Consider the following 27,988-nt stretch of genomic DNA (forward strand, 5'->3'; position numbering starts at 1 on the left):
CTGAGTTCGCGTGCCACAGCTAAGGAGCCCATGTGCAGCAACTAAGACCTGGTGCAACCAAATAAATAAATATTAAAAAAAAATGAAGGTAGATGTTGGGTAGATAAATATTCTTGATGTAATCATCTTAGTAGATAATGGTATGTTATGGATTATTTCTGAATTCTCATTCATCCTTATAATTTAAATTAGAATGACTTTTCGAATTAAAAATGTTCTCTTTTATTCCAGATAATATATAAATTTAAAGGTGGTTTAATAATATTTATTCTTTAACAGAGAAAGCTTCTGAATTTTTAGCAACTTAGATGAGTTAGAAAAAAGTATAGTAAGCATGACTTCTCCAAAGAATATTACCTATTGCTTTTCTCTTCTTTCAAAACAGGTTTACTAACTACTACTTCGCCTTTGGATTATGAGTTAAAAAGTCAGTACATTCTGACCCTTCTGGCACTGGATGGTGGCACACCAACACTTTCTTCATCCCAGACTTTGACAATTACTGTTCTTGATGTAAACGATGAGGCCCCAGTATTTAAACAGCACCTATATGAAGCTTCAGTTAAAGAAAATCAAAATCCAGGGGAGTTTGTCACAAGAGTTGAAGCTGTGGACAGAGATTCAGGTAACTCAAAAATATGGAAACTAAGTAATCGACGTTAAAAGCAAAAATTGACATTTACCAAAAACCTGAAAACAGTTGCTAGTTATTTCAAACTTCTAGAATTTCTTTAATTAGCATACACAGAAAAAAAATTGAATGCATAGTGTGTACTTTTTATAGCATTTGCTTGTATTGATTTTTATTATTACTTATAGTAGAGTGATACATATCTAATTAATATACAATTTATTGATTTGATTTTGATAATAAACAGAAGTATAGACAAAGGATCATACTTTTTTCAGACTGTAATAGCTAGATACATGGAGTACCAGAAGGTAAATCGTTCTTTATTTTCTCTATATGTAGCATAATGGAAGAGATAGGATGCTGGTGTCAGACTGCCTGGCTTTGAATCCTAGAACCACCACTTAAGCTGTGTAACCTTTAATAAGCTATATACTAGCTCTCTCTGATCCTCTGTTTGCTTATCTGTAAAATGGGGATTATGATACAGCCTAATTCATAATTCTGTTATGAATATGAACGAGTTATTACCTACAAAGAGCTGAGACCAGTATCTGGCACAATAAACAGTCAATAAATGTTAACTTCCATCATTACTGTATTACTGTTGTGTTATTAATATCAACCACTGTGTTCAGACAAATGACTTTGAAGTAAACAGTTACTATGGCTAGGAATTTATAAATGTCTTAGAATTGCTTTTCAATATCACTATGACTTTTTTGGCCATGTAAGCTTCAGTAACTTTAATAATATCCTTTTTTAATTTTAAACAAAATAATTATAAAAATTATAGTGAAGTAGTTGCCATTAACAGCATATGCTGAATTTTCCCATCTGAATTAATACAAATAGTTTAATAAGCCAGTCTTTTTAAATTCACATTTGTATATAGCAAGTGGCAATACATAATCAATATAATATTTTGTTCTTTTCTTGCAAGAATTGTAACAGATGTTTCTATGGAAATAATAGTATGAAAACTAGCATTTTCCTCCTAAATTGTTTATCAAAGTGGTAAAAGATACATTTTCTTGAACTTTTAAATTATATACCGTTTAGATGCTTTGCACTTTGGGGAAACATCATCTTTTAATGAAATGCATTTTATGTGATGCGATGAAGACTTTCAAGGGCCAACCCAATTTTCTCTTTTGACCAGAGTGGGGCAGTGTGATCAAAGAGTTTTGCTTACTGTGCTCACCAAGAGGGCTGGAGTGTGCTAACAATTGCTTGTCCCAACTCCGCTTAAAGAATTTAGCACAGGGATATTGGCTTGGTGCTTTGTGACAGCCTGGAGGGGTGGGATAGGGAGGGTGGGAGGGAGGGAGACGCAACAGGGAAGACATATGGGAACATATGTTTATGTATGACTGATTCACTTTGTTATAAAGCAGAAACTAACACACCATTGTAAAGCAATTATACCCCAATAAAGATGTTAAAAAAAAAAAAAAAGAATTTAGCACGTTTCTGGCAGTGTGGTTTTTAGTTGATAGAAACAATGGAGAACATACATAAGCTTTGTGTTTCCAATATACCCAGTTTAGTAAAGTTCTCTGAGAGGATTCTCTGGTGTAAATTGAGTAATGCAGAGCTCCGGGCAACACAGAAACCACTTCCCAAAGTACACAGACATATGCTGAACCCATCACTGACGTGTGATTTAGCAAGCATTTAAAGTCTGTAAAATGCTTCCTCCCTTTGACTTTATTTTATTAATTTTATTTTTTAAAATGGACTCTACTTAAAGGATTTATTTGCTTTAATATTTGAAGGCAAAAAGAATTTCTCTCAAAATTTTTCATATGTCAACTAAAGATGATTACCATAAATACGCTTTCCAATTTTTACTGTCAAATTGCCAAGCGTTAATGTAATTTTCTTTTGGAATGAATGGTCTGCAACCTGTTACTTATAATTGAATTGAAAGTTCATTATTCTAGAGATTATGGTTTGCCAGGGAATTTAGATGCAAAATTGCTGGTTTTCTGGCTTTGGCTTTATGGGTGTTTGAGATACACATTAGCATTTCCTGAGTCTCACGCACCTTCACAAGTTTTGTAGAAAATTTTGGTTTACTGGAAATCTCAGTGTTTTTAATGAAGCCAGATCTGTTAAGCCAGTGGTTATGTAAATGCATGTGAATTTGGGTGTATGCATGTGTTTCTGAACATATTTTTCCTAAATCTTTTTTTTTTTTTTTTTTTGCTTATTGGGTTAAGACAATGAAAAAGGATTATGCACAAGAATTAAATGATGTAGTCAAGATTTTAACATAACTGGCATCATATTGGAATTTATGAATGGTTTACTTTATAGTCTGTATTTTTAAAAATATTATAGCATTACTTAATACTAGAAAGGTTAACATACGTTTTCTAGCATTCTACAATGTAGTTTTTAAAAATGTAAGCCTAACAGCATTGTTTGGCATTCAAAACCCATAGGAATTTGAGCACTGAATGTTTATGATGCATGACTCACACTGGTTCTAACGGGAGTTTTTTCTTGTATTAAAAGGGAAAAAACAACTACCACTTTTTAACTAAGATATTAAAACTGCTGCAGCATTTGGTGCCAACAACAAGAGCTCCATTGTTAGTGGGAAAAGATCTATCCCTAGGGGTACCTCTCCCCCAGTCCTGGGAGGAAAGGGTGCCTCAGCAGGGAAGATGACTCAGTTCTGGTGATGCATTGGCTCATTCATGGTGAATACAAAATAATTCAACAGCACATCACCATACAAAAATGTTGAATTCTATAGTGAAATCTTATTCTCTATCCCATAAAAAATGTATTCTGTATCTGGATTTATCTTGAACAAACTCTACATCTGGTTTCCCAGAAACTGTCTCATGCTGGATGCATAACCCCACCCAACAGCCTGCTCTCGGAGCAAAGGAGAAACACTACCATGACAGTATTTCATCTATTTCATTGAATCTAAGACACTATTAATTGTAAGAAGCATCTAACTTCAGATATATTAAAATTTGGGGAAAAAATGTGTCTTAGAATTAATGAAAAAATTAAACAGAAAAAAAGAACTACTCACCCAGAGACAATCACTATTAAAACTTTGAAATATAATCCTATTTCATTTAATACATGGTGTTTTGATTATATGATTGTCTAATTTTCTGCCTGCCTTTTAAGCTGTGAACTCATGGATTCAGAACATATTTTACTTGCTTTTATCCCAGGTTCCTAAGATAATGCAAGCTATGACATAGGAGTTTAGTAAATTTTTTTGACTATATGATTTGAGAAACCAGAACATCTGTGAAATAGGCTGCTACAAGCTGCCTTCACTCTTCAGAACTCATTTATTTGTTTATTTCTCCATTCAATCAGCAAGGTACAATCCTGTTTTTCCTTTAGGAATGTTTGAGTTGTGTAGGCATTGTACAGTTGAGGAGTTACATGAAAAAATATTTTCATAAAAAGTAAATCTGAAAACAACACTCCCTTGGTCAGAATTCTTAATTAATTCCTCATGGTTTTGAGGATGAAGTTCTCTTCTCTTTTAGCTTAACAACTAGGCACTTTAATAAGTGACTGTAGCTTTCCTCTCTATTGTCAACTCCTATCACTTGCCTGCCTTTACGGTAGGACAGGGTTATGCAAACTTTTCTCTGTAAAGGGCAAGACAGTGAATGTTTTAGGTTTTGCAGGCTATACAGTCTCTACTACTTAATTCTGATGTTGGAGCAAGACAACAGCAATAGATAATACATAAAGAATTGAGCATGGCTGGGTTTCAGCAGAACTTCACAAAATCACGGGGGTAGGCTGTATTTGTCCAGTGGGTTTGCCAACCACTGGTCTGACAGATATATCTAATTAAGACATCTAAGTTTCTTACAATTTTCTGATCATCAGATCCAATTATGATGTCATCACGAGTAGTAGATCAGTGTGATGATCTACTGGATGCTGAGATGATCTTTATCTCTGCTGAGTAGATGATGGCTGGTAGTGGAAGAGTTTACATAAAGATGTACCATTGTTCCTGCTGGATGAAAGCAGATCACTTGTGATAGTCCTTACAAATTGGTATAGAGTGTTGGTTCTCATTTCAGTTACTGTGTTCTTCAACTGTTTGGTTGTTCTTTATATTTCTAACTCTTTGTTTAAAACTTCTTATAACTTCTTGCTCTGTGCATCCATTCATTTCCCAAGTTCTTAGATCATCTTTACAGTCATTACTCTGAACTCTTTCTCAGGTAGATTGCTTATGTCCATGTTGCTTAGTTATTCTTCTGGAGTTTTATCTTGGTCCTTCATCTGGAACATATTCCTTTGTTGCCTCATTTTGTCTAAATTTTTTTGTATTTTTATATATGTTTTGTTTCTCAACCTTGGAGAAATGGCCCTCTGTAGGGGATGTCCTATATGTCTCAGCAGTACAGTCTCCTTTCATGACCTAAGGGCCAGAGACCAGCTGGTCCCAGGGTAGGTTCTGACCTGTGTTTGTGGACTCGGTTCTGCAGGCTTGCTTGCTTCTGGCAAGAAAACTGCCCTCCCCCCTGGTGGATGAGGCTGGTCTAGAGGCTTGTGCAGGCTTCCTAGTGGGAGGGGCCAGTGCCTATGTAATAGGGAAGAACATTTTGTATTCTATTGCAAGTTAATCACTAAAGGGATGTTGCCCAAAACCTTAAATTATACGTAATGACCCAACTCTCAGAACCCTGCCTCCCAGGTAATGAGCATTAAGCTAAAATACCTTTGTTTAGCTCACAGGAAACATCCTGACCAGGTCCACCAGTGAATGACTGCAGGGAAGAAGAAATTAACACATCCCCTCTGGAGGCTGATGGGAACCAGGAAGTGTTTGACTTTACTCCCTCCCCTTTTAGTGTAAAAGAAGCCTGAATTCTACCTCAGGCAAGATGGTTCTTTGGGGCACAAGCCCTCCATCTTCTCAGTTTTCTGGCTTTCCAAATAAAGTCATTACTCCTTACCCCAACAATTTCTCTCTCAATTACTGGCCTGTTGTGTGGCTAGCGGTATGAACTTAGACTTGGTAACACTTGTCCACTGGTGGGTGGAGTTGGGTCTTGTCCCTCTGGTGGTCAGGAGTGTCAAGGAGTATGTCTAGAGGCAGCTGTGGGCTCAGGAAGTCTTTAGGCAGTGTGTTTGCTGATGGGCAGAGCTGTGTTCCCACCCTGTTGGTTGTTTGGCCTGAGGCATCCCAGCACTGGATCCTGCAGGCTACTGGGTGAGGTCAGGTCTTGGTGCCAAAATGTCGGCCTCCAGGAGAGCTCATGCTGATGAATACTCCCTGGTACATGCGCCACCAGTGTCCCTGTCCTCAGAGTGAACCACAGCTGCCCACCCTCTCTCCATCTCCCTCCATCCAGGAGACCCTTCAAGGTCAGCAAGTAGGTCTGACCCAGGGTCCTATGAAGTCACTGCTTTTGCAGTCCTCCAAGAGTAGAGTCTCTGTGTCCCCCAGTCCTGTGGAGTTCCTGCAATCAAGAACTGCTGGCCTTCAAAGCCAAATGCTCTGGGGGTTCAATCCTCTATATTCCAGACCTCCAGGCTAGGGAGCCTGATATGGGCCTCAGAACTCTCACTCCTGTGGGAGAACTTCTGCAATATAATTGTTCTCCAGTTTGTTGGTTGCCTACCTGAGGGGTATGGAATTTGATTATATCATGAATCCTCCCCTCCTACCATCTCACTGTGGTTTCTTCTTTATGTCTTTGGATGCAGAATGTCTTTTTTTTGTAGGTTCCAGTCTTTTATCAATGGTTGTTCAGAGTTAGTTGTGATTTTGGTGTGCTCATGAGAGGAGGTGAGCTCAAGGTTCTTCTACTCTGCCATCTTGTCCAGAAAGTTTGAGAGTGTTGGTACTCAAAAGGTGGTCCCCGGGACCAGTGGCACCATAGTCCACAGCCTACACAGAGGGCAACTACCAGAGGGCATTTAAAGGATGCTGGAGCCCCTCTAACCAATGGCTTTCCCAGGGTCTTTATGAAGGGAGAATACTCTGAACTGTTGGTAAATGTAGTTAGAGGAGGGTGGTGGGCATGTCATGATAAATGGTAAATTTACCATTGGTAAATCCATCCTAATGTTCTTCTCCATTTCCTTAAGCTTTTTGATTCCTTTCTGTATAGTATGCAAGGGAAGATCTGGCATCTCAATCTCAATGATGATAGACCACTATTGAATGCAGCCAATCAAAAGAAACTGTCAAGGGAAATAACTAAAAGAGCTAGCACATTAAATTCAGAATCTCTGGTAGGAACACCACATCAATAAATCCAGCTGAAACCAAAGTACTATTTTATCTTCCTGGGTTTCACATCCTTAGAATTGATTTCCACACATTTTCCACAGATTTATTCAATATAAGTTAGAAAAATCTTGCTATTATTTTAAAACTATAAGCTGTCTCTAATTGAGTCATATTTGCATGTAACTGCCTGCAGTATGTTGAGATCTGACTCTGGTTGTAGGTCTTCTCGTGAATAGGTATCCCCTTGCAAGAAGTTACCTGTTATATATCTGCTGCTCAATCTGGTTCTGATCTTCAGAGAGATTAATTTGGGGGCTTCCTTAGAAGTTTTTTGGTTTTTTGACTATGACTTGAGCTGCGACTTTAAAGACTCAGCTTATAATATTCTTTCTGTAAGTTCCGATTGCATTCAGAGACAGCCAGTTCACATCATACTCCTTTTACTATCCCATGGCCAAAGTCATCCCCACTTGGTCCTCTAAGGACTAGAAATCCTTTAATAGTCAGTTCATCACAATCAAACACAGGTGATAATTTAAATGATCATGGTACCGTTGCAAATGAGAAATTACTAGTGTTCCATTTCCTGTGGGCAGGGAACCCAGCACTGCCTTTAAGGCCGAAGGCATAACCAAATCAGTCTCAGAATCCCTAAAACCTGGGATCCAATCCTGGTGCCAAGTACCGTATCAATCAGGTGCAGTCAGGAAAACCAGCTATTACAATACAGGTGTTGGAAGGCTGAATAAACAGAAAGGGAATCCTGAAGTAACCCAGAAAAAAATAACGGTAGGAAGCAGCTACCATCCCTAATCCCTGGAAACAAGGAGAATAGGTCGAGATTATCAGAATCTAGGAAAAAAATAAGAAGAGGGGCCTTGCAGAGCCTGGTCTGGGAGTGCCAAAATAGACAGAAAGTTGTGAACAGTTTCTGCACTAGAAGAAATGGCGTTGCTGACAGGGAAAATAAGAAAACAGGAAGAAGAAGTCCCATCTGCTCTCCTCTGACCTCAGTCTCCCTCGAGGGTCCCTTTGTGGCAGATCCTAAGAGGGGCTCAGCTGGCAAAGGAGATTCCGCACAGCTGTGATGTGCAGATTCCCTAGCCCCAGCATCGCAGGGCGGAATGGGGAAGAACGGATTCAGAGCTGAGTCACAACAGTTTAATAACTAGTACACCATGTAAAGAACAGAGGGAGGAGCTGGCAGAGGGAACAACAACTACAAAGGCCCCAACAGAAAGACACTTAGCATGTTCAGAGAGCAGAAGTGAAGCCCGTGGGCCAGGAATATAGTGCAGGAGCAAGTATATGAGAAGAGCTTGAGTCCACATCACATGAGACTTTGTAGACTGCGGTATGGAGTTTGGTTTCTATTTTGAGTGCATTCAAACACTTTCTTCCCTCTTACTTGTTAAATCCTATTTATCTTTAGGGTCTAAGCTTATACAGAAAGCAACACATACTCACTCAGTTATGTCTTACCATGTGGAATTGTAATTGTCTGCTTACTTCTCTGCAACCAGTGCTACACTATAAGCACTGTGAGAGCAAAGAATGTGTCTTCTTGCCAGCAGTTATATCCTTAGCACCTGGCATGGTATCTTGGCACCCGCTATCACTCTCTCTATATGTTTATTGAATAAAATAATAAATGAACAAACTATCTACCTGTAATAAGTCTTCCCTGATCCCCTTCCTCAGTGATTTCACATATTCCCCCACACCATCTCCCTCACTAGAGGGGAACTCTGAGGACCAAGATAATTACTCATTATTCAATGGTATCTTTCCAGTGCCTGGCACTTGGTAAATGTGTACTGCATAAATAAACACATAAGTGAATGAATCAATCAACCAAATAACTTGCGCTCAATACATATGTGTCATCTGCATATAGGTGGAAACTGAAGCCAGTGAAGTGGGAAAGAGGTGGAATGAATTCCTTCCTCCCTCCTTCCCTCTCCCCTTCTCTCCCTGTCTTCCTCTCTCTCTCTTTGTTCCTTCCTTTCTGTGTTTTTAAACATCAGCCAGCAATACCTGAAGCCAAGAGAAAACAAGTCAACTAAACATGGTCTGTAGATCTTACAACCAGAAGCTTACTGGTGACTGTAGAAAGAATAACTAGATATGGCAATGGTTTCAAGCTAGCTGCAGAGAATTTTAAAAAGATACTTGGCTATAAAGAGGAGGAAAAAAGTCTTGTTTCTTACAGCTAAAATATAATTTAAGGAAAAATTATAAATGGGAAAGATTAGAACTGACAGGAAAATTTCAAGAGGGTATTTGAAGAATTACTTTTGCCATTAAGACACAAAGCAGGAGGTAGAGTTGAATACAGATGCAGAAAGTTGAGGGAGATTTTTCCCAATGCCTCCATTTTCTCTAGGAAATAGGAAGGGAAATGATTTGTGAGAGTGAACCAGGGGGTGGTCGGGTAGAAGAAATGAATAGGAGAGGGGTGACCAAGGAGATCTGGAAAGATTGCCAGATGACAGTAACATTTCAGTGGCCTCCATCTATGCTTTTGTGAAGTTTTCTCCAGCCCCAGTTATCTGCTGGATATTCCAGGAGGACAGAGAGATGGCTGGAATGAATCTGGACTGAGGTTTTGCTGGCCTTCTTTGGTAAAAAGCCACAGTATCTGAGGAATTTGCAAGGTTGCCAAAGTGTTAATTCATGGGGCTGGACTGAAGAGGAAAAGAAATGAACTGAAGAGGGGTATCCTAGAGTAGGAGAAAGCAAGAAGTCATAAGGCTGTAGGTCCTGAGGTCTAAGAGCAGATATATGTATGTGTACACACACACACACACACACACACACTTTGGTGTGTTGTAAGTGTATCACTGAATATCTTCAGATCCAGATTTCCAATTTTCTTAGTAAGGTGATGGAATTAGACTCAATAATCTCTATTTTACTTTTATTTTCTTGGTTCTCAAGTTTGATGATGTTGTGTTTAATCTGGAGGATTATAAGTGTGTGAGGAGGAAGAAGCAAGGAACTAATTGAATTCTAAAAGAGCCATAGTATAATACTTTAAATTTAGCTCACATTATTTAAGTTGTGAAGGGTGCAAAGTTTGGAGTGTGAAATCATATATGTGCAAACTACAGTTATAAATAAAGATCTCATTTATCCTTAATAATATACTAGGAGGATTGAAGGTAAGTAGATTGTTACCTTAGGGATCAAAGCTATATAGAATAATAGAAATGATAAAATCTGAAAGTTTCTAAAACGTCAGGGGAATATTGGATACAAACGTAAAGCACATTAGAGAATAAGTAGACCAATAGGAGGAAGGGAAACTGAAAAGATTTGAGTTTATGTTTAAGCATGTGAAGACATTTTCTAGATTTGACAAGTGTTAGGAGTTTAAACTGTATAATATATAATACGTGTAATATATAATATGTATAATGTGTAATAACATATTATAAATGAGTGGATTATTGAAAAATTAAGGGTCCAAAAATTAAAAGATGCTGTTCTCCATGAAAGCTTCCTGTAGGTAGGGGCCATACCTGGTGGATTCACCACTCTCTCTTTGGCAAACAGCACTGTGCTTGACACCTAGTTATGCTCACCAAATATTTGAGGAACAAAGAAATTAGATCTAAGTTGGTATAGTCCCCATTTTCATAATGTAGGATGAGATAGGTGTAACAAATTTTATCAATCTGGAATTTTTAAAAATTCTGTCTTGACCAAAGAAGAGATTAAGGTCATTATGAGATCAAAGTAATCACTATGAGTATTAAATAATCATTAATGTAATAATATGCCTAATGAAAGAATAAATTTTCTGGTGACCTCTGATTATACCATATCAAATACTTTGATCCTGCCTTATTAGACTTTTTTCTCAAGGTTATTAAAATGCCTGCAGATAATCCCAAATATCCTTTCTCTTTCAAGTGACATAGTAAGAAGTCATGTATATTTATTCTTATATAAAACTGGCATTATATTCCACTTTTCCAGTACTCAGTTCTATATTGTATCTACTAGATCACAGCAGATGAAAATTTAATTTTTAAGACAGGCAAGATGGAAATGTGTAATTGGAGTTTTTTGTTAAGTCCAAAGAAGAGTGTTTCATCATTTATTAAAGTGTAAATCATATATGCTAAGTACTATGTCTGTACCTAGATACTCATCAGTGAAGAAAAGAACATAGGAAAATGATTGAAAGGAACTGGTGTGAAGTGTAAATAAGCTGCAATGTCATGGGATAAACTCGTTCAAGTTAATGGTATGAGAGATCTTCATACCCAGTGATGGAAATGATGTGACACTTTTCTCTGAAGGGAAATGAAACTGCAGAAATATAGGAAGAATTATTTTCAAAATGCATAATAATGTGGTACCACATTTCTCACTCCAGATAACAGACTGAATGCTAAGTAGAAAACAAAATGAACCAAAAATACACACGTGAGCAATTCTACATGCTCACCTCCTGTGCTGGAGAATGAACAGAGTAATATAACTGGGCACAAGCATTTTTGTTTGTTTGTTTGTGTTTATTTATTTATTTATTTTAAAATCTTTTCTAGAGTATAATTGCTTTACAATGGTGTGTTACTTTCTGCTTTATAACAAAGTGAATCATTTATACATACACATATATCCCCATATCTCTTCCCTCTTGCGTCTCCCTCTCTCCCACCCTCCCTATACCACCCCTCTAGGTGGTCACAAAGCACCAAGCTGATCTCCCTGTGCTATGCGGCTGCTTCCCACTAGCTATCTATTTTACATTTGGTAGTGTATATATATCCATGCCACTCTCTCACTTTGTCCCAGCTTACCCATCCCCCTCTCCATATCTTCAAGTCCATTCTCTAATAGGTCTGTGTCTTTATTCCCATCTTGCCCCTAGATTCTTCATGAACATTTTTTTTCTAAGATTCCATAGATATGTGTTAGCATACGGTATTTGTTTTTCTCTTTCTGACTTACTTCACTCTGTATGATAGACTCTAGGTCCATCCATCTCACTACAAATAACTCAATTTCGTTTCTTTCTATGGCTGAATAATATTCCATTGTATATATGCGCCATATCTTCTTTATCCATTCATCTGTTGATGGACACTTAGGTTGCTTCCATGTCTTGGCTATTGTAAATAGAGCTGCAAAGAACATTGTGGTACATGACTCTTTCTGAATTATGGTTTTCTCAGAGTATACGTCCAGTAGTGGGATTGCTGGGTCGTATGGTAGTTCTATTTAAAAAATTTTAAGGAACCTCCATACTGTTCTCCATAGTGGCTGTATCAATTTACATTCCCACCAACAGTGCAAGAGGGTTCCCTTTTCTCCACACCCTCTCCAGCATTTATTGTTTGTAGATTTTTTTTGGTGATGACCATTCTAACCGGTGTGAGGTGATATCTCATTGCAGTTTTGATTTGCATTTCTCTAAGATTAGTGATGTTGAGCATCCTTTCATGTGTTTGTTGGCAATCTGTATATCTTCTCTGGAGAAATGCCTATTTAGGTCTTCTGCCCATTTTTGGATTGGGTTGTTTTTTTTCTTTTTGATATTGAGCTGCATGAACTGCTTGTAAATTTTGAAGATAAATCCTTTCTCAGTTGCTTCATTTGCAAATATTTTCTCCCATTATGAGGATTGTCTTTTCATCTTGTTTATGGTTTCCTTTGCTGTGCAAAAGCTGTTAAGTTTCATTAGGCCCCATTTGTTTATTTTTGTTTTTATTTCCATTTCTCTAGGAGGTAGGTCAAAAAGGATCTTGCTGTGATTTATGTCATGGAGTGTTCTGCCTATGTTTTCCTCTAAGAGTTTAATAGTGTCTGAACTTGCATTTAGTACTTTAATCCATTTTGAGTTTATTGTTGTGTGTGGTGTTAGGGAGTGTTCTAATTTCATTCTTTTACATGTAGCTGTCTAGTTTTCCCAGCACCATTTATTGAAGACGCTGTCTTTTCTCCACTGTATATTCTTGCCTCCTTTATCAAAGATAAGGTGACCATATGTGCATGGGTTTATCTCTGGGATTTCTATCCTGTTCCATTGATCTATATTTCTGTTTCTGTGCCAGTGCCATACTGTCTTGATTACTGTAGATTTTTAGTACAGTCTGAAGTCTGGGAGTCTGATTTCTCCAGCTCCATTTTTCTTTCTGAAGATTGCTTTGGCTATTCACGGTCATTTGTGTTTCCATACAAATTCTGAGATTTTTTGTTCTAGCTCTAGAACAATGCCAGTGGTAGTTTGATAGAGATTGCATTGAATCTGTAGATTGCTTTAGGTAGTAGAGCCATGTTCACAATGTTGATTCTTCCAATCCAAGAACATCTGTTTTTATCATGTTTAATTTCTTTCATCAGTGTCTTATAATTTTCTGCATACAGGTCTTTTTTCTACTTAGGTAGGTTTATTACTAGATAATTCATTCTTTTTGTTGCAATGGTAAATGGGAGTGTTTTCTTAATTTCACTTTCAGATTTTTCATCATTAGTGTATAGGAATGCAAGAGATTTCTGTGCAGTAATTTTGTATCCTGCTACTTTACCAAATTCATTGATTAGCTCTAGTAGTTTTCTGGTAGCATCTTTAGGATTCTCTATGTGTAGTATCATGTCATCTGCAAACAGTGAGAGTTTTACTTCTTCTTTTCAGATTTGGATTCCTTTTATTTCTTTTTCCTCTCTGAATGCTGTGGCAAAACTTCCAAAACTATGTTGAATAATAGTGGTGAGAGTGGGCAACCTTGTCTTTTTTCTGATCTTAGTGGAAATGGTTTCAGTTTTTCACCATTGAGGACAATGTTGGCTGTGGGTTGTCATATGTGGCCTTTATTATGTTGAGGTAAGTTCCCTCTATGCCTACTTTCTGGAGAGTTTTAATCATAAATGGGTGTTGAATTTTGTCGAAAGATTTCTCTGCATCTATTGAGATAATCGTATGGTTTTTCTCCTTCAATTTGTTAATATGGTGTTTCACATTGATTGATTTGTGCACATTGAAGAATCCTTGCATTCCTGTTATAAATCCCACTTGATCATAGTGTATGATCCTTTTAATGTCCTTCTTGGATTCTGTTTCCCAGTATTTTGTTGAGGATATTTGCCTCTATGTTCATTAGTGATATTGGGCTGTAGTTTTCTTTCTTTGTGACATCTTTGTCTGCTTTTGGTATCAGGGTGATAGTGGCCTCATAGAATATGTTTGAGAGTATTCCTCACTCTGCTATATTTTGGAAGAGTTTGAGAAGGATAGGTGTTATCTCTTCTGTAAATGTTTGATAGAAGTCACCTGTGAAGCCATCTGGTCCTGAGCCTTTTCTTGTTCTAAGATTTTTAATCACAGTTTCAATTTCACTGCTTGTGATTGGTCTGTTCATATTTTCTATTTCTTCCTGGTTCAGTCTCAGAAGGTTGTGCCTTTCTAACAATTTGCCCATTTCTTCCAGGTTTTCGATTTTATTGGCATATAGTTGCTTGTAGTAATCTCTCATGATGCTTTGTATTTCTGCAGTGTCAGTTGTTACTTCTTTTTCATTTGTAATTCTTTTGATTTGAATCTTCTCTCTTTTTTTCATGATGATTTTGGCTACTGGTTTATCAATTTTGTTTATCTTCTTAAAGAGCCAGCTTTTAGTTTTATTGATCTTTGTTATTTTTTTCCTTCCTTTCTTTTTCATTTATTTCTGACCTGATCTTTATGATTTCTTTCCTTCTGCTAACTTTGGGGTTTTTTTGTTCTTCTTTCTCTAATTGTTCTAGGTGTAAGGTTAGGTTGTTTGTTTGACATGTTTCTTATCTCTTAAGGTAGGATACTATTGCTATAAACTTCCCTCTTAGAACTGCTTTTGCTGCATCCCATAGGTTTTGGATTGTCGTGTTTTCATTGTCATTTGTTTCTAGGTATTTTTTGATTTCCTCTTTGATTTCTTCAGTGATCACTTCGTTATTAAGTAGTGTATTGTTTAGCCTCCATGTGTTTGTATTTTTTACAGATCTTTTCCTGTAATTGATACCTATTCTCATAGTGTTGTGGTCAGAAAAGAGACTTGATATTACTTCAATTTTCTTAAATTTACCAGGGCTTGATTTGTGACCCAAGATATGATCTATCCTAGAGAGTGTTCCCTGAAACACTTGAGAAGAAAGTGTATTCTGTTGTTTTTGGATGGATAGTCCTATAAATATCAATTAAGTCTATCTTGTTTAATGTATCATTTAAAGCTTGTGTGTCCTTATTTATTTTCATGTTGGATGATCTGTCCATTGGTGAGAGTGGGGTGTTAAAGTCCCCTACTATGATTGTCGTACTGTTGATTTCCCCTTTTATGGCTATTAGTATTTGCCTTATGTATTGAGGTGCTCCTGTGTTGGGTGCATAAATATTTACAATTGTGATAAATTGTAAATTTATAACATTTCTTCTTCTTGGATTTCTTCTTCTTGGATTGATCCCTTGATCATTATGTAGTGTCCTTCATTGTCTCTTGTAATAGTTTTTGTTTTAAAGTCTTTTTTGTCTGATATGAGAATTGCTACTCCAGCTTTCTTTTGATTTCCATTTGCATGGAATATCTTTTTCCATCCCCCACTTTCAGTCTGTGTGTGTCCCTAGGTCTGAAGTGGGTCTCTTGTAGACAGCATATCTATGGGTCTTGTTTTTGTATCCTTTCAGCCAGTCTATGTCTTTTGGTTGGAGCATTTAAGCTTTTACATTTAAGGTAATTATAGATATGTATGTTCCTATTTCCATTATCTTAATTGTTTTGGGTTTGTTATTGTAGGTCTTTTCCTTCTCTTGTGTTTCCTGCCTAGAGAAGTTCCTTTAGCATTTGTTGTAGAGCTGGTTTGGTGGTGCTGAACTCTCTTAGCTTTTGCTTGTCTGTAAAGCTTTTAATTTCTCCATCAAATCTGAATGAGATCCTTGCTGCGTAGAGTAATCTTGGTTGTGTTTTTCTCCCCTTCATCACTTGAAATGTGTCCTGCCACTCCATTCTGGCTTGCAGAGTTTCTGCTGAAAGTTCAGCTGTTAACCTTATGGGAATTCCCTTATATGTTATTTGTTGTTTTTCCCTTGCTGCTTTTAATATTTTTTCTTTGTATTTATTTTTTGATAGCTTGATTTATCTGTATCTTGGCATGTTTCTCCTTGGATTTATCCTATATGGGACTCTCTGTGCTTCTTGGACTTGATTAACTATATCCTTTCCCATATTAGGGAAGTTTTTAACTATAATCCCTTCAAATATTTTCTCAGTCCCTTTCCTTTACTCTTCTTCTTCTGGGGCCCCTATATTCAAATGTTTGTGTGTTTAATGTTGTCCCAGAAGTCTCTGAGACTGTCCTCATTTCTTTTCAATGTTTTTTCTTTATTCTGCTCTGCACTAGTTATTTCCACTATTTTATCTTCCAGGTCACTTATCCGTTCTTCTGCCTCAGTCATTCTGCTATTGATCCCTTCTAGAGAATTTTTAATTTCATTTATTGTGTTGTTCATCACTGGTTGTTTGCTCTTTAGTTCTTCTAGGTCCTTGTTAAACATTTCTTGTATTTTCTCCATTCTATTTCCAAGATTTTGGATCATATTTACTATCATTATTCTGAATTATTTTTTTGTAGACTGCCTATTTCCTCTTCATTTGTTAGGTCTGTGGGTTTTTACATTGCTCCTTCATCTGCTGTGTCATTTTTGTCTTCTCATTTTTCTTAACTTACTGTGTTTGTGGTCTCCTTTTCACAGGCTGCATGTTTGTAGTTTCCATTGTTTTTGGTGTCTGCCCCCAGTGGGTAAGATTGTGTAGGCTTCCCGGTGGAGGGGACTAGTACCCGTGTTCTTGTGGATGAGGCTGGATCTTGTCTTCTGTTGGGCAGGTCCATGTCTGGTGGTGTGTTTTGGGGTGTCTGTGACTTTCTTATGATGTTAGGCAGCCTCTCTGCTAATCGGTGGGGTTGTGTTCCTGTATTGGTAGTTGTTTGGCATAGGGTGTCCAGCACTGGAGTTTGCTGGTCGTTGACTGGAGCTGGGTCTTGGCATTGAGATGGAGATCTCCGGGAGATTTTCACCATTTCATATTACATGGAACTGGGAGGTCTTTTGTGGACCAATGTCCTGAACTTGGCTCTCCCATCTTAGAGGCACAGCCCTGACCCCTGGCTGGAGCACCAAGAGCCTGTCATACACACGGCTCAGAATAAAAGGGAGAAAAAAAAGTAAGAAAGAAAGAAAGAAGGAGATAAAATAAAATGGAATAAAGTTATTAAAATAAAAAATAGTTTTTTAAAAAAATTTTTTAAAGTAATAAAAGAAAAAGCAAGAAGAGAGCAACCAAAAGACAAATCCACGAATGATACCAAATGCTAAAAACTATACTAAAACACAAACAAAAACAAAAACGGACACACAGAACCCTAGGACAAATGGTAAAAGCAAAGCTATACAGACAAAATCACACTCAGAAGCATACACATACACACTGACAAAGAAAGAAAAAGGGAAAAAGATATATATATCGTTGCTCTCAAAGTTCACCTCCTCAATTTGGGATGACTTGTTGTCTATTCAGGTATTCCACAGATGCAGGTACATCAAGATGATTGTGCAGATTTAATCCGCGGCTCCTGAGGCTGCTGGGAGAAATTTCCCTTTCTCTTCTTTGTTCGCTCAGCTCCTGGGGTTCAGCTTTGGATTTGACACTGCCTCTGCGTGTAGGTCACCGGAGGGCATCTGTTCTTCGCTCAGACAGGATGGGGTTAAAGGAGCAGCTGCTTCGGGGGCTCGGGCTCACTCAGGGTTGGGGAAGGGAGGAGTACGGATGCAGGGTGAGCCTGCGGCAGCAGAGACCAGCATGACGTTGCACCAGCCTGAGGCACACCGTGTGTTCTCTCGGGGAAGTTTTCCCTGGATCATGGGACCCTGCAGTGGCGGGCTGCACAGGATCCGAGGAGGGGAGGTGTGGGGAGTGACCTGTGCTTGCACACAGGCTTCTTGGTGGCGGCAGCAGCAGCCTTAGCGTCTCATGCCCGTCTCTGGGGTCCGCGCTGATAGCCGCAGCTCGCGCCCGTCTCTGGAGCTCCTTTAAGCGGTGCTCTTAATCCCCTCTCCTCGCGCACCAGGAAACACAGAGGCAAGAAAATGTCTCTTGCCTCTTTGGCAGCTCCAGACATTTTCCCGGACTCCCTCCCGGCTAGCTGTGATGCACTAGCCCCTGTCAGGCTGTGTTCACGCAGCCAACCCCAGCCCTCTCCCTGGGATCCGACCTCCGAAGCCCGATCCTCAGCTCCCAGCCCCCACCCGTCCCGGCGGGTGAGCAGAGAAGCCTCTCGGGCTGGTGAGTGCCGGTCGGCACCGATCCTCTGTGCGGGAATCTCTCCGCTTTGCCCTCTGCACCTCTGTTGCTGCGCTCTCCTCCATGGCTCCGAAGCTTCCCCCCTCCGTCACCCATAGTCTCTGCCTGCAAAGGGGCTTCCTAGTGTATGGAAACCTTTCCTCCTTCACAGCTCCCTCCCTATTGCAGGTCCCGTCCCTATTCTTTTGTGTCTGTTTTTTTCTTTTTTCTTTTGCCCTACCCAGGTACGTGGGGAGTCACTTGCCTTTTGGGAGGTCTGAGGTCTTCCGCCTGCATTCAGTAGGTGTTCTGTAGGAGTTGTTCCACATGTAGATGTATTTCTGATGTATTTGTGGGGAGGAGGGTGATCTCCACATCTTACTCTTCCTCTATCTTGAAGCTCTTTGGGCACAAGCTTTTAAACAGAGGGTCCACCTACAGAAATTGCCATTTGCCCTGCAAGCTTATAATGATGCCATTAAATCACAATTAGGTGTTAGCAGGAGTAATTAGGAATATGTTATAGGGTTGCACACTCATAAGAAATTTTTTATGGGAGGGAGAAAATCTTAAGCATTCACTGTGGGAAGGATTTTTGAAAATCCAGCATTTCAGCCAGGAGACTTTTATTTAGCAAGACCAGCCAAAAGAGTTGTTGTAAATTTTTGTTTTTGTTTCTGACCTTAATTTGAAGGTTACGTGTCTTGCCTTTTTTAATCTATGGCCTAACATGTTCATAGGAAAAAGGAGAAGAGACAGATGGATTCCAAGGGGATAATGGCTGAGTTTTTCCTCTATATTTTCCTTTAGGAATCAATTCCAAGCTTCAGTTTGAAATCATGCCAGGTGCTTTATTCGGGTTGTTCGAGATAAATCCTGACACTGGGGAGGTGGTGACAACCACCACACTTGACAGAGAAGTTCAGGAAGTCCTCACCCTTCGAGGTAAGGGATCCCTTGACTGTGCTAAACAAACAAAAACAGGCAGCAGGCCACTGAGAGGGGAAATTTTACATTTCAGTAGGTTGTCTTTAAATAAAATATTATTGACCCAGTGCTACCCGGTTAATTTGGTCTGTTGCTGTCTGGTTAGGGCAGCATATTTTAGGTATGAATTAATGGCCACCATCTGTGCCGTCTTTTGTTCCTTGTCAGTACTTGTACGTGATGGGGGAGCCCCTGCTCTGTCTGGGACTACAACAATTCTCTGCACAGTGGGAGATGAAAACGATCACGCACCGGAGATTATTGTCCCCAGGCATGACATTGAGGTTCTGGAAAACCAAGAGCCAGGGCTTGTCTACACTGTTTTGGCCTCTGATATGGATGCTGGCAATAATGGAGCTGTCAGGTATCACATAATTGGTAAGTATTATCTTTATTTAAATACCCGCCTCCCCAGGATACCAACTCGGTTGACACACACTTCATGGAGTGCATTCAGCATTTGATATCTAGTGCAGTGTTTACAGAACGCACAGCTGCTAAGAACTGTTTGGTGCCCTGGGTCTCATCTCCTCCTCCCCACAGCCACCCTGATCCAGTGCCCTCCAAACTCCTCAAAAATCTGCCCTTGACAACTCTCGCTGTTAGTAATCCACTAATATTAGTGCATGTACAGATGGAACAGATAGCTTTTGTTTTCTATTTTCACTTTTTCTCTATTTTCACTTCTCTCGTATGATCACTTATTTTTATTATTTTGAACAGTCAAGATTTTCTTTCAGGCCTAGAGGACATGAGTAGAAAAACAATTCCCAGATCTGCAGACCAATGAAACACTTCAGATCTACAACAATACCCCAGAGATCAAAGTCTTTAGGAACTTCTACACTACCAATTGTGGTTAAGGACCAGGGTTTGTGTTTTTTGAAATTTCCAATCTGATATAACTGATACTTTTGTAAAATCCAATAATTATAAATTACTGGGAGAAAAAATCAGAGGCATACAAAATGCAAGCCCCAGTTTTTAAAAACTATTACTGTATTATGAAGACATAAGATTATTCTCTCATGTTGCTATAAAATTTTCTAAATACTTACTCTTAATTTCTTTGTATTTATCTTGTTGAGGACCAGCTACAAGCAATCCCCAAACAGCACCTGTCACCTCGCACAGCATCAAGGACATTCTTTTTGACCATTCACTTCCCTTTCCCAAATGGTCAACAGTTCCTCTCTACTGGCTTTTCCCATCAGTATTTCCAGTATTTCCCATCTTGAAAAGCATCTCCCTTCACTCACTGTCTCTTTTCCTTCACAGTCAAACTTCTTGAAAATTGTTGTCTACACTCTGGTTTCTGTGTCTTTACTTTCATTTCTTAGCCTGCTGTAAAATGTGTTCCACTGAAGTCACTCCAGCGAAACTACCCTTTCCAGAGACATAAAAGATCCCGTTGTCGCCAAATGCATTGGATCTTTCTTAGTTCTTAATTTTTTTTTTTTTTTTTTTTTTGCGGTACATGGGCCTCTCACTGTTGTGGCCTCTCCCGTTGTGGAGCACAGGCTCCGGACGCGCAGGCTCAGTGGCCATGGCTCACAGGCCTAGCCGCTCTGCAGCATGTGGGATCTTCCCAGACCGGGGCACGAACCCGTGTCCCCTGCATCAGCAGGCGGACTTTCAACCACTGCTCCACCAGGGAAGCCCTCAGTTCTTAATTTAATTGTATTGCTTTGTGTCTTTGTGCACCATGCCCTGGACACTTGGTCTCACCTTGACTTCAGAAAGCCACTTACTTTCTTTTGGTCCTTCATCTGTCTTTCTAGACAAGTCTTCCCAATGTCCTTGTTCTTCTGGTGGTTCTCTGACTTGTTAGAGTTTTCTGGATCTTTTTGGCATATCTTTTTCTTTTCTCATAGACACACTCTTTCTGGTCATTTCATCCAGTTCCTGTTTTCAGTTACCACTGGACCTCAATATCTCCCTATCTTGACTGTACCCTAGATCTAAGTCCCATTAAAGGACATTTTAAAAATTGAAGTATAGTAGACTTACAGTTGCAGATGTTCAACATAATAATTCAATGTTTTTATAGATTATGCTCCATACAAAGTTATTATAAAATATTGAGTATTCCCAGTGCTGTGCATTACATCCTTGTAACTTATTTTATACCTAGTAGTTTGTACCCATGATTCCCCTTCACCCACTTTGCCCCTCTCCATGACTCCCAATACTATGTTAAATAGAAGTGATGAGAGTGGGAATGCTTGTCTTATTCCTGATCTTAGAAGAAAAGTTTTCAGCTTTTCAATGTTGAGTTTGATGTCAGCTGTGGGCTTGTCATGTATGGCCTTTATAATGTTGAGGTATGTTTCATCTTTACCAACTTTGATAAGAGATTTTATCATAAATGGATGTTGAGTTCGGCAAAATGCTTTTTCTATGTCAAATGAGATGATCATATGGCTTTTATCCTCCCCTTTTTTGATGTGGTGTAACACCTTGATTGATTTGCAGATATTGAACCATCCTTGCATCCCTGGAATAAATTTCAATTGATCATGATTAAAAATCCTTTATATGTATTGTTGAATTTAGTTTGCTAATATTTTTGTTGAGGGTTTTGCATTATGTTCATCAGGAATATTGGCCTGATAATTTATTTTTGTAGTGTCTTTGTCTGGTTTTGATATTAGGGCTTCATAGAATGAGTTTGGAAGTGTTCCCTTCTCTTCAATTTTTGGTATAGTTTGGGAAAGATAGGTATTAACTTTTCCTTAAGTGTTTGATAGAAACCCTCAAATTCTGGTGTGGTCCTACTCTGATTTGTTAGGAGTTTCTTTGTTTTTTTTTGTTTGTTTGTTTGTTTGTTTTTGCATTACGCGGGCCTCTCACTGCTGTGGCCTCTCCCGTTGCGGAGCACAGGCTCCAGACGTGCAGGCTCAGCGGCCATGGCTCACGGGCCCAGCTGCTCCACGGCATGTGGGATCCTCCTGGACCGGGGCATGAACCCATATCCCCTGCATCGGCAGGCGGACTCTCAACCACTGCGCCACCAGGGAAGACCCTGTTGGGAGTTTTTTGATTATTGATTCAATTTCATTACTTTGGTCTTGGAAGTGTGTATGTTTCTAGGCATTCTTCCATTTCTTCTAAGTTGTCCAATTTGCTGCTGTATACCTGTCAGTAGTATTCTCTTATGATTGTATCTCTGTGATATCAGTGGTAATTTCTCCTCTTTCATTTCTAATTTTATTTACTTAGACTTTCTCTTCTTTTCTTGATGAGTCTGGCTAACAGTTTTATCAATTTTGTTTATCTTTAAAAAAAAACAGCTCTTAGTTTCACTGAGCTTTTCTTTTTTTTTTTTTTTTTTGGTCTCTATTTTATTTACTTCTGCTCTCATCTTTATTATTTCCTTCCTTCTGTGGACTTTGTACTTCTTTTTCTAGTTCCTTTAGATGAAAAGTTAGGTTGTTTATTTAAGATTTTTCTCGTTTCTTGAGTTAGACTTGAATTACTATAAACTTCCCTCTTAGAACTGCTTTTGCTGTGTCCCATAGATTTTGGAAAGTTGTGTTTTTCTCTTCATTCATTTCAAGGTATTTTTTTTTTATTTCCTCTTTGATTTCTTTGTTGACCCATTGGTTTTTTAGTAGTATGTTGTTTAGTCTCCACATGTTTGTGTGTTTTCCAGTTTCCTTCCTGTAATTGATTTCTAGTTTCATACCACTGTGGTCAGAAAAGACGCATACTTGATATGATTTCAATCTTCTTAAATGTATTGAAGATTTTTTTGGTGGCCTAGCATGTGATCTGTCCTGGAGAATGTTTTATGTGCACTTGAAAAGAATGTGTTTTCTGCTGTTTTTAATGGAATGTTTTGTAGATATCTATTAACTTCTTCTGATCTACTGTGTCATTTGATGTGTCCCTTATTGATTTTCTTTCTGAATGATCTGTTCATTTATGTAAATGGGGTATTAAAGTTCTCTACTGTTATTGTATTTCTGTCAGTTTCTCCCTTTATGTGTGTTAATATTTGCTTTATATAGTTAGGTGCTCTTGTACTAGGTGCATTTATGTTTATGAATGATATATCTTCTTCTTGGATTGACCCATTTATATGATGCCCTTCTTTGTCTTTGTTATTAACTTTATTTTAAAGTCCATTTTGTCTGATATGCATATTGTTATCACAGCTTTCTTTTCATTTCCGTTTGCATGGAGTATCTTTTTACTTTCAAGTGAATATGTCTTTAGATCTGAAGTGAGTCTTTTGTAGGCAGCATATAGATGGGTTTGTTTTCTTATCCATTCAGCCACCCTATGTCCTGTGATTGGAGCATTTAATCTATATACATAAAGTAATTACTAACAGATATGTACTTACTGCCATATTGTTACTTGTTTTCTGGTTGTTTTTATAGTTCTTCTCTGTTCTTTTCTTGTTCCTTTAGTCTATTTCCTCACAGTTTAACTATTCTCTTTAGTTTTATGTTTGGGTTCTTTTCTCTTTGTTTTTTGCATATCCATTGGAGATTTTTGATTTGTGGTTACTATGAGGTTCATATATATCAATTACATATAGCTGTTTTAAACTGATAGTGCTTAAGTTCAAACACATCCTAAAAGCTTTACATTTTTCACTCCACTCCCAACATGCTTTATGTTTTGGTGTCATATTTTACATCTTTATTTATATCCCTTCAGTGTTTATCATAGTTATTGTTGATTTTATAATTTTTATCTTTTAACCTTTGTACTAGCTTATTTAAGTGGTTGATTCACTGCCTTTACTATATATTTATAATTATCAGTGAAATTTTTTTTTCTTCACATCTTTTTTAAAATTTTCTTTTTATAGCCTTTTCTTTTTCACTTAAAGAAGACACTTTAACATTTCTTGTAAAGCCAATTTAGTGGCAACAACCTCTTTTAGTTTTTGCTTGTCTGGGAAACTCTTTATCTCTCCTTCAATTCTGAATGATAACCTTGCTGGGTAGAGTGTTCTTGGTTGTAGGGTCTTTCCTTTCAGCACTTTAAATATGTCATGCTACTCCCTCTGGCTTGCAAGATTTCTGCTAAAAAGTCAGCTAATATTTATCGTGGTTCCCTTGTATGTGACTCTGTTTTTCTCTTCCTGTCTTTAAAATTCTGTCATTCACTCTTTAACTTTTTCCATTTTAATTATGAAATGACTTAGTGTGAGTCTCTTTGGGTTCATCTTGTTTAGGCATCTCTGTGATTCTTGGACCTGGATACATTTCCTTTTCAGGTTAGTGATGTTTTCAGCTATAATTACATCAAATATGCTTTCTGCCCCTTTTTTCTCTCTGTTCCTCTCTGACCCCTATAACACGAATGTTAGTATGCTTGATATTGTTCTAGAGGTCCCTTAAATAATACTTATTAAACTTTTTTTCTTTTTGCTGCTCTGATAGGGTGATTTCCACTATTCTGTCTTCTAGGTCGTTTATGTGTTCCTCCGTATCACTTAATCTGCTGTTAATTCCTTCTAGTGTATTTCTCCTTTCAGTTATTGTATTCTTCAGTTCTAATTGGCTCTTTTTTATATTTTCTAGTTCTTTGTTGAAGTTCTCACTGTATTCATCTATTCTTTTCCTAAGTTTGGTGAACATTTTTATAACTATTGCTTTGAACACTTTATCAGGTAAATTACTTATTTCTGTTTCATTAGGCTTCCCTCCTCCCCATCCCAGTGTTTTATATTGCTCTTTGCTTTGGAACATGTGCTTGTGTCTTCTCATTTTGTTTGACTTTCTTCTCATTTTGTTTGTTTGTCTCTATGAAATTAGGGAAAACATACCCTTCTTGGTCTTGAAATCATGTCTTTGTGTTGAAGCAGTTGGAGCATCCCTATGCAGTCTGCCTATGCCCAGTGGCTTTGGTGGTAGAGCTGGATCTAAAGTGATCATGGGACATGTCTTCTTTTGGGATGTGCTAGCTGTCACTGCCCTGTCAGGGGGTGGGGCCGGGGTCTGAGGGGCTGGGGCCACAATCCTGAGTGAGCGTAGTGTCTCCTTGGTGCTATAGAGGTTTCTGCCTTGGCCAGGGCTGGAACTAGGACTCAGAGGGCTGGAATAGGAGGCTGGTGCAAGCCCTGGTTTCTCCCAAGGTGCACTGATGGTTTCTGCCTTGTTAAGGAGTGGGGCTGGAGCAGGAGAGGCTGAGGTAAGAGCCTGTCTCAGAAAGGGGTAAGGTGCACTGGAGCAGTCATAACAGGCTGGCCAGAGCACCAGGCATGTTTCAGTCTGCTGTCTCTGTGCTGGGACTGGGAACAAACAAGTGAGTGTCCACACTCTTCAAGAGCAGAGTCTCAGTTTCCTACAGGCTTCCATTAAGCCCCACTGGTTTTCAAACCACCTAAAGGGGCTTCTATTCCAAGTGCTGAACCCCAGGGCTGGTATGCCCAATGTGGGGCTGAAACCCCTACCCCTGAGGGAGGATCCCTGAGCCTCTGAAATCCTTCTCCTCTTCTGGGTCACACACCAGGGGTGTGGGTCCTGACTAGATTTCTTCTCCTCCCCTCCTACCAGACTCCACATGGTTCTTTCTTTGTAATCTTGGTTGTAGAAGAGCCATTCTGCTAATCTTCAGGTCAGTCTCAGAGAGAGTTTCTTTTTATGTAGTTTTGATGTCTTCCTGAGAGGAGGTGAGCTCAGACTCTTCCCACTCCACCATCTTGATCTTACCTCCTAATAAATTTTTATTTTCCACTCTCTCTCTCCTTTTCACAGTGAGAAAGCAGAATCAGGATCAGTGCCTTTGACAAGAAATAGCATTTTTGTTCACACTTTATGTCCTGTGGTGGACTGTGGACTTTGCTCTGTGTCATCCTCACTCCAGAACTCCCCATCAAAGGACGTATTTGTATGACTCTCATACCAAACCAAACCAAAAAGATGTTAAAATTAGTTCAAGGAGAAATGTAAGAAACACACACATACACACACAGAGCAAAAATAAGGAATTCTGAAATGCAGAAGAGGTCTATCCATAGGATAGTAATCAATGCCATTCCACTAGACACAGTTAATTATCATGTACTTACAAAAGTGCTAGGATGTAATAATCAGGAAATAAATATTTGTTGAATGAATATATATATTCATGGCAAAGGGCTGCTACTTTTTGAATTCAAATGTATTTTGAATTGTTTTCTTTACTAGATGGAAATACTGATGAGTACTTTGCTATTAATGAAACATCAGGAGAACTCTCAATCACTCGTGCTTTGGACCGGGAGCAAGTCAGCAACTTCACCCTAGTCATCCTGTGCTCCGATCTGGGGGATCCACCCCGGAGCTCCATGGTGCAGCTGCAAGTCAGAGTTCTGGACGACAATGACCACAGTCCTTCCTTCTCCAGGCTCCATTACCAGGCCTCTGTGAGAGAGGATGCTCAAGTGGGAACCGTGGTTCTTGTGCTCTCTGCCGTGGACAAGGATGAAGGCCTGAATGGGCAAACTGAGTATTCTCTAGCGGAGGAGCCTTCCGGGGCATTCACCATTGATCCCGTAGCGGGCACATTGAGAACCAGCCACATCCTTGACCGAGAAGCAAGAGCTGAGCATACATTTAAGGCTGTTGCCAGAGACTGTGGTGTCCAGGGCTCAAGAAGCACCATGGTGATCATAAAAATACATGTCACTGATATTAATGACAATGATCCAGTTTGGGAACAGAACCCCTTTGATATTTTTCTTTCCCCCCAGTCACCTACTAACCAGATGACCGCCATCCTGAGAGCCAGTGACCCAGACTTGGGGCCCAATGGAACTGTCATATTTAGTTTTGCAGAGCCCCAGTCAGTGTTTTCTATTAATGAATACACAGGAGAAATTCAACTTCAGCAAAACCCAGCTTCAGAATATTTTCCTATCTGGCTGCAGTTAAAAGTTGTTGACCAAGGGTTCCCAGCTAGGACAACCACTGGTCTCTTGGTCATTCACATGGAAGGAGAAGATGTAAGGATTTCCTTCAGCCAGCATGTGTATAATGGGATTGTGCCTGAAAATTGTGAGGCAGGTGAGTGTCAAGTGTTTTGTACATTGTCCCAGTTTTGGCAAAATGCTTAAAACTAAGGATTATAGAACGAGCGCTATCACGGTTCAGTTATGAATTTTTGAGTCCAGCCAATTCTTGATATGCCAACTTTCATTCAAAATTTGTCATTAGAAAAATATACTCAAATACAGTAAAACACGCACACACACTCTCCTTTAAAGACAGCAAAAGGTAGTAAAAATACTGAAAGATAAATTATTCAAGGCTCATAAAGTTTAACTTAAATTTAAAATCTCAAATAAAAACCCTTTTATTTAAATGTTTATGAATTCTGAACAACTGTACATTTCCTAAAGTACTTTCCTAGAAGTACAATGAAAGGTGAAGTATGTTGTGGTTCAGTGACTGTCACTGTGTGTCCTTGGGCAGCTGGATGTCTCTGCCTCAGTTTCCTAATCTGCAAATTAAGGATAAGTTTGGTGCCCACCTCATTAGGGTATAAGACTGAATAAGCCAGTTCACATAAAGCACTTAAAACAGTATCTGACTCAGAATCAACATGTAATATATGGGAACTGCTGTTATTATTATTATTATACTTCATTTTATATTATACCTCATTTTGATACAGTCAACATTGCTTTCAAACAGTGCAGTAATATCTGATCTTCAAAGAATTTGGCACAGATTATACTACTCAGAACAGGCTTCAGTGAATGGTAACTATTTTTCCTCATAATGCTAAAATATTTTTCAGTTATTTCCCTACTCAAATGTATGCCATAATGGGAAACATAAAAAAATTAATTTAAAT

The 27,988-nt window shown here is 38.7% G+C and overlaps 1 protein-coding gene across 1 annotated transcript in view; it reads left to right on the forward strand.

Annotated features, from left to right (window-relative positions):
• DCHS2 (dachsous cadherin-related 2) overlaps positions 1 to 27,988 on the forward strand; it is a 148,055-nt gene that overhangs the window by 52,298 nt on the left and 67,769 nt on the right. Inside the window, 4 exon segments of the mRNA XM_070045535.1 lie at positions 386 to 625; positions 19,010 to 19,144; positions 19,355 to 19,564; positions 26,338 to 27,195. Of these exon segments, the coding sequence (XP_069901636.1) occupies positions 386 to 625; positions 19,010 to 19,144; positions 19,355 to 19,564; positions 26,338 to 27,195 (1,443 nt within the window).

Source organism: Globicephala melas, chromosome 5 (assembly GCF_963455315.2).
Source record: "Globicephala melas chromosome 5, mGloMel1.2, whole genome shotgun sequence".
NCBI classification, from domain to species: Eukaryota; Metazoa; Chordata; class Mammalia; order Artiodactyla; family Delphinidae; genus Globicephala; species Globicephala melas.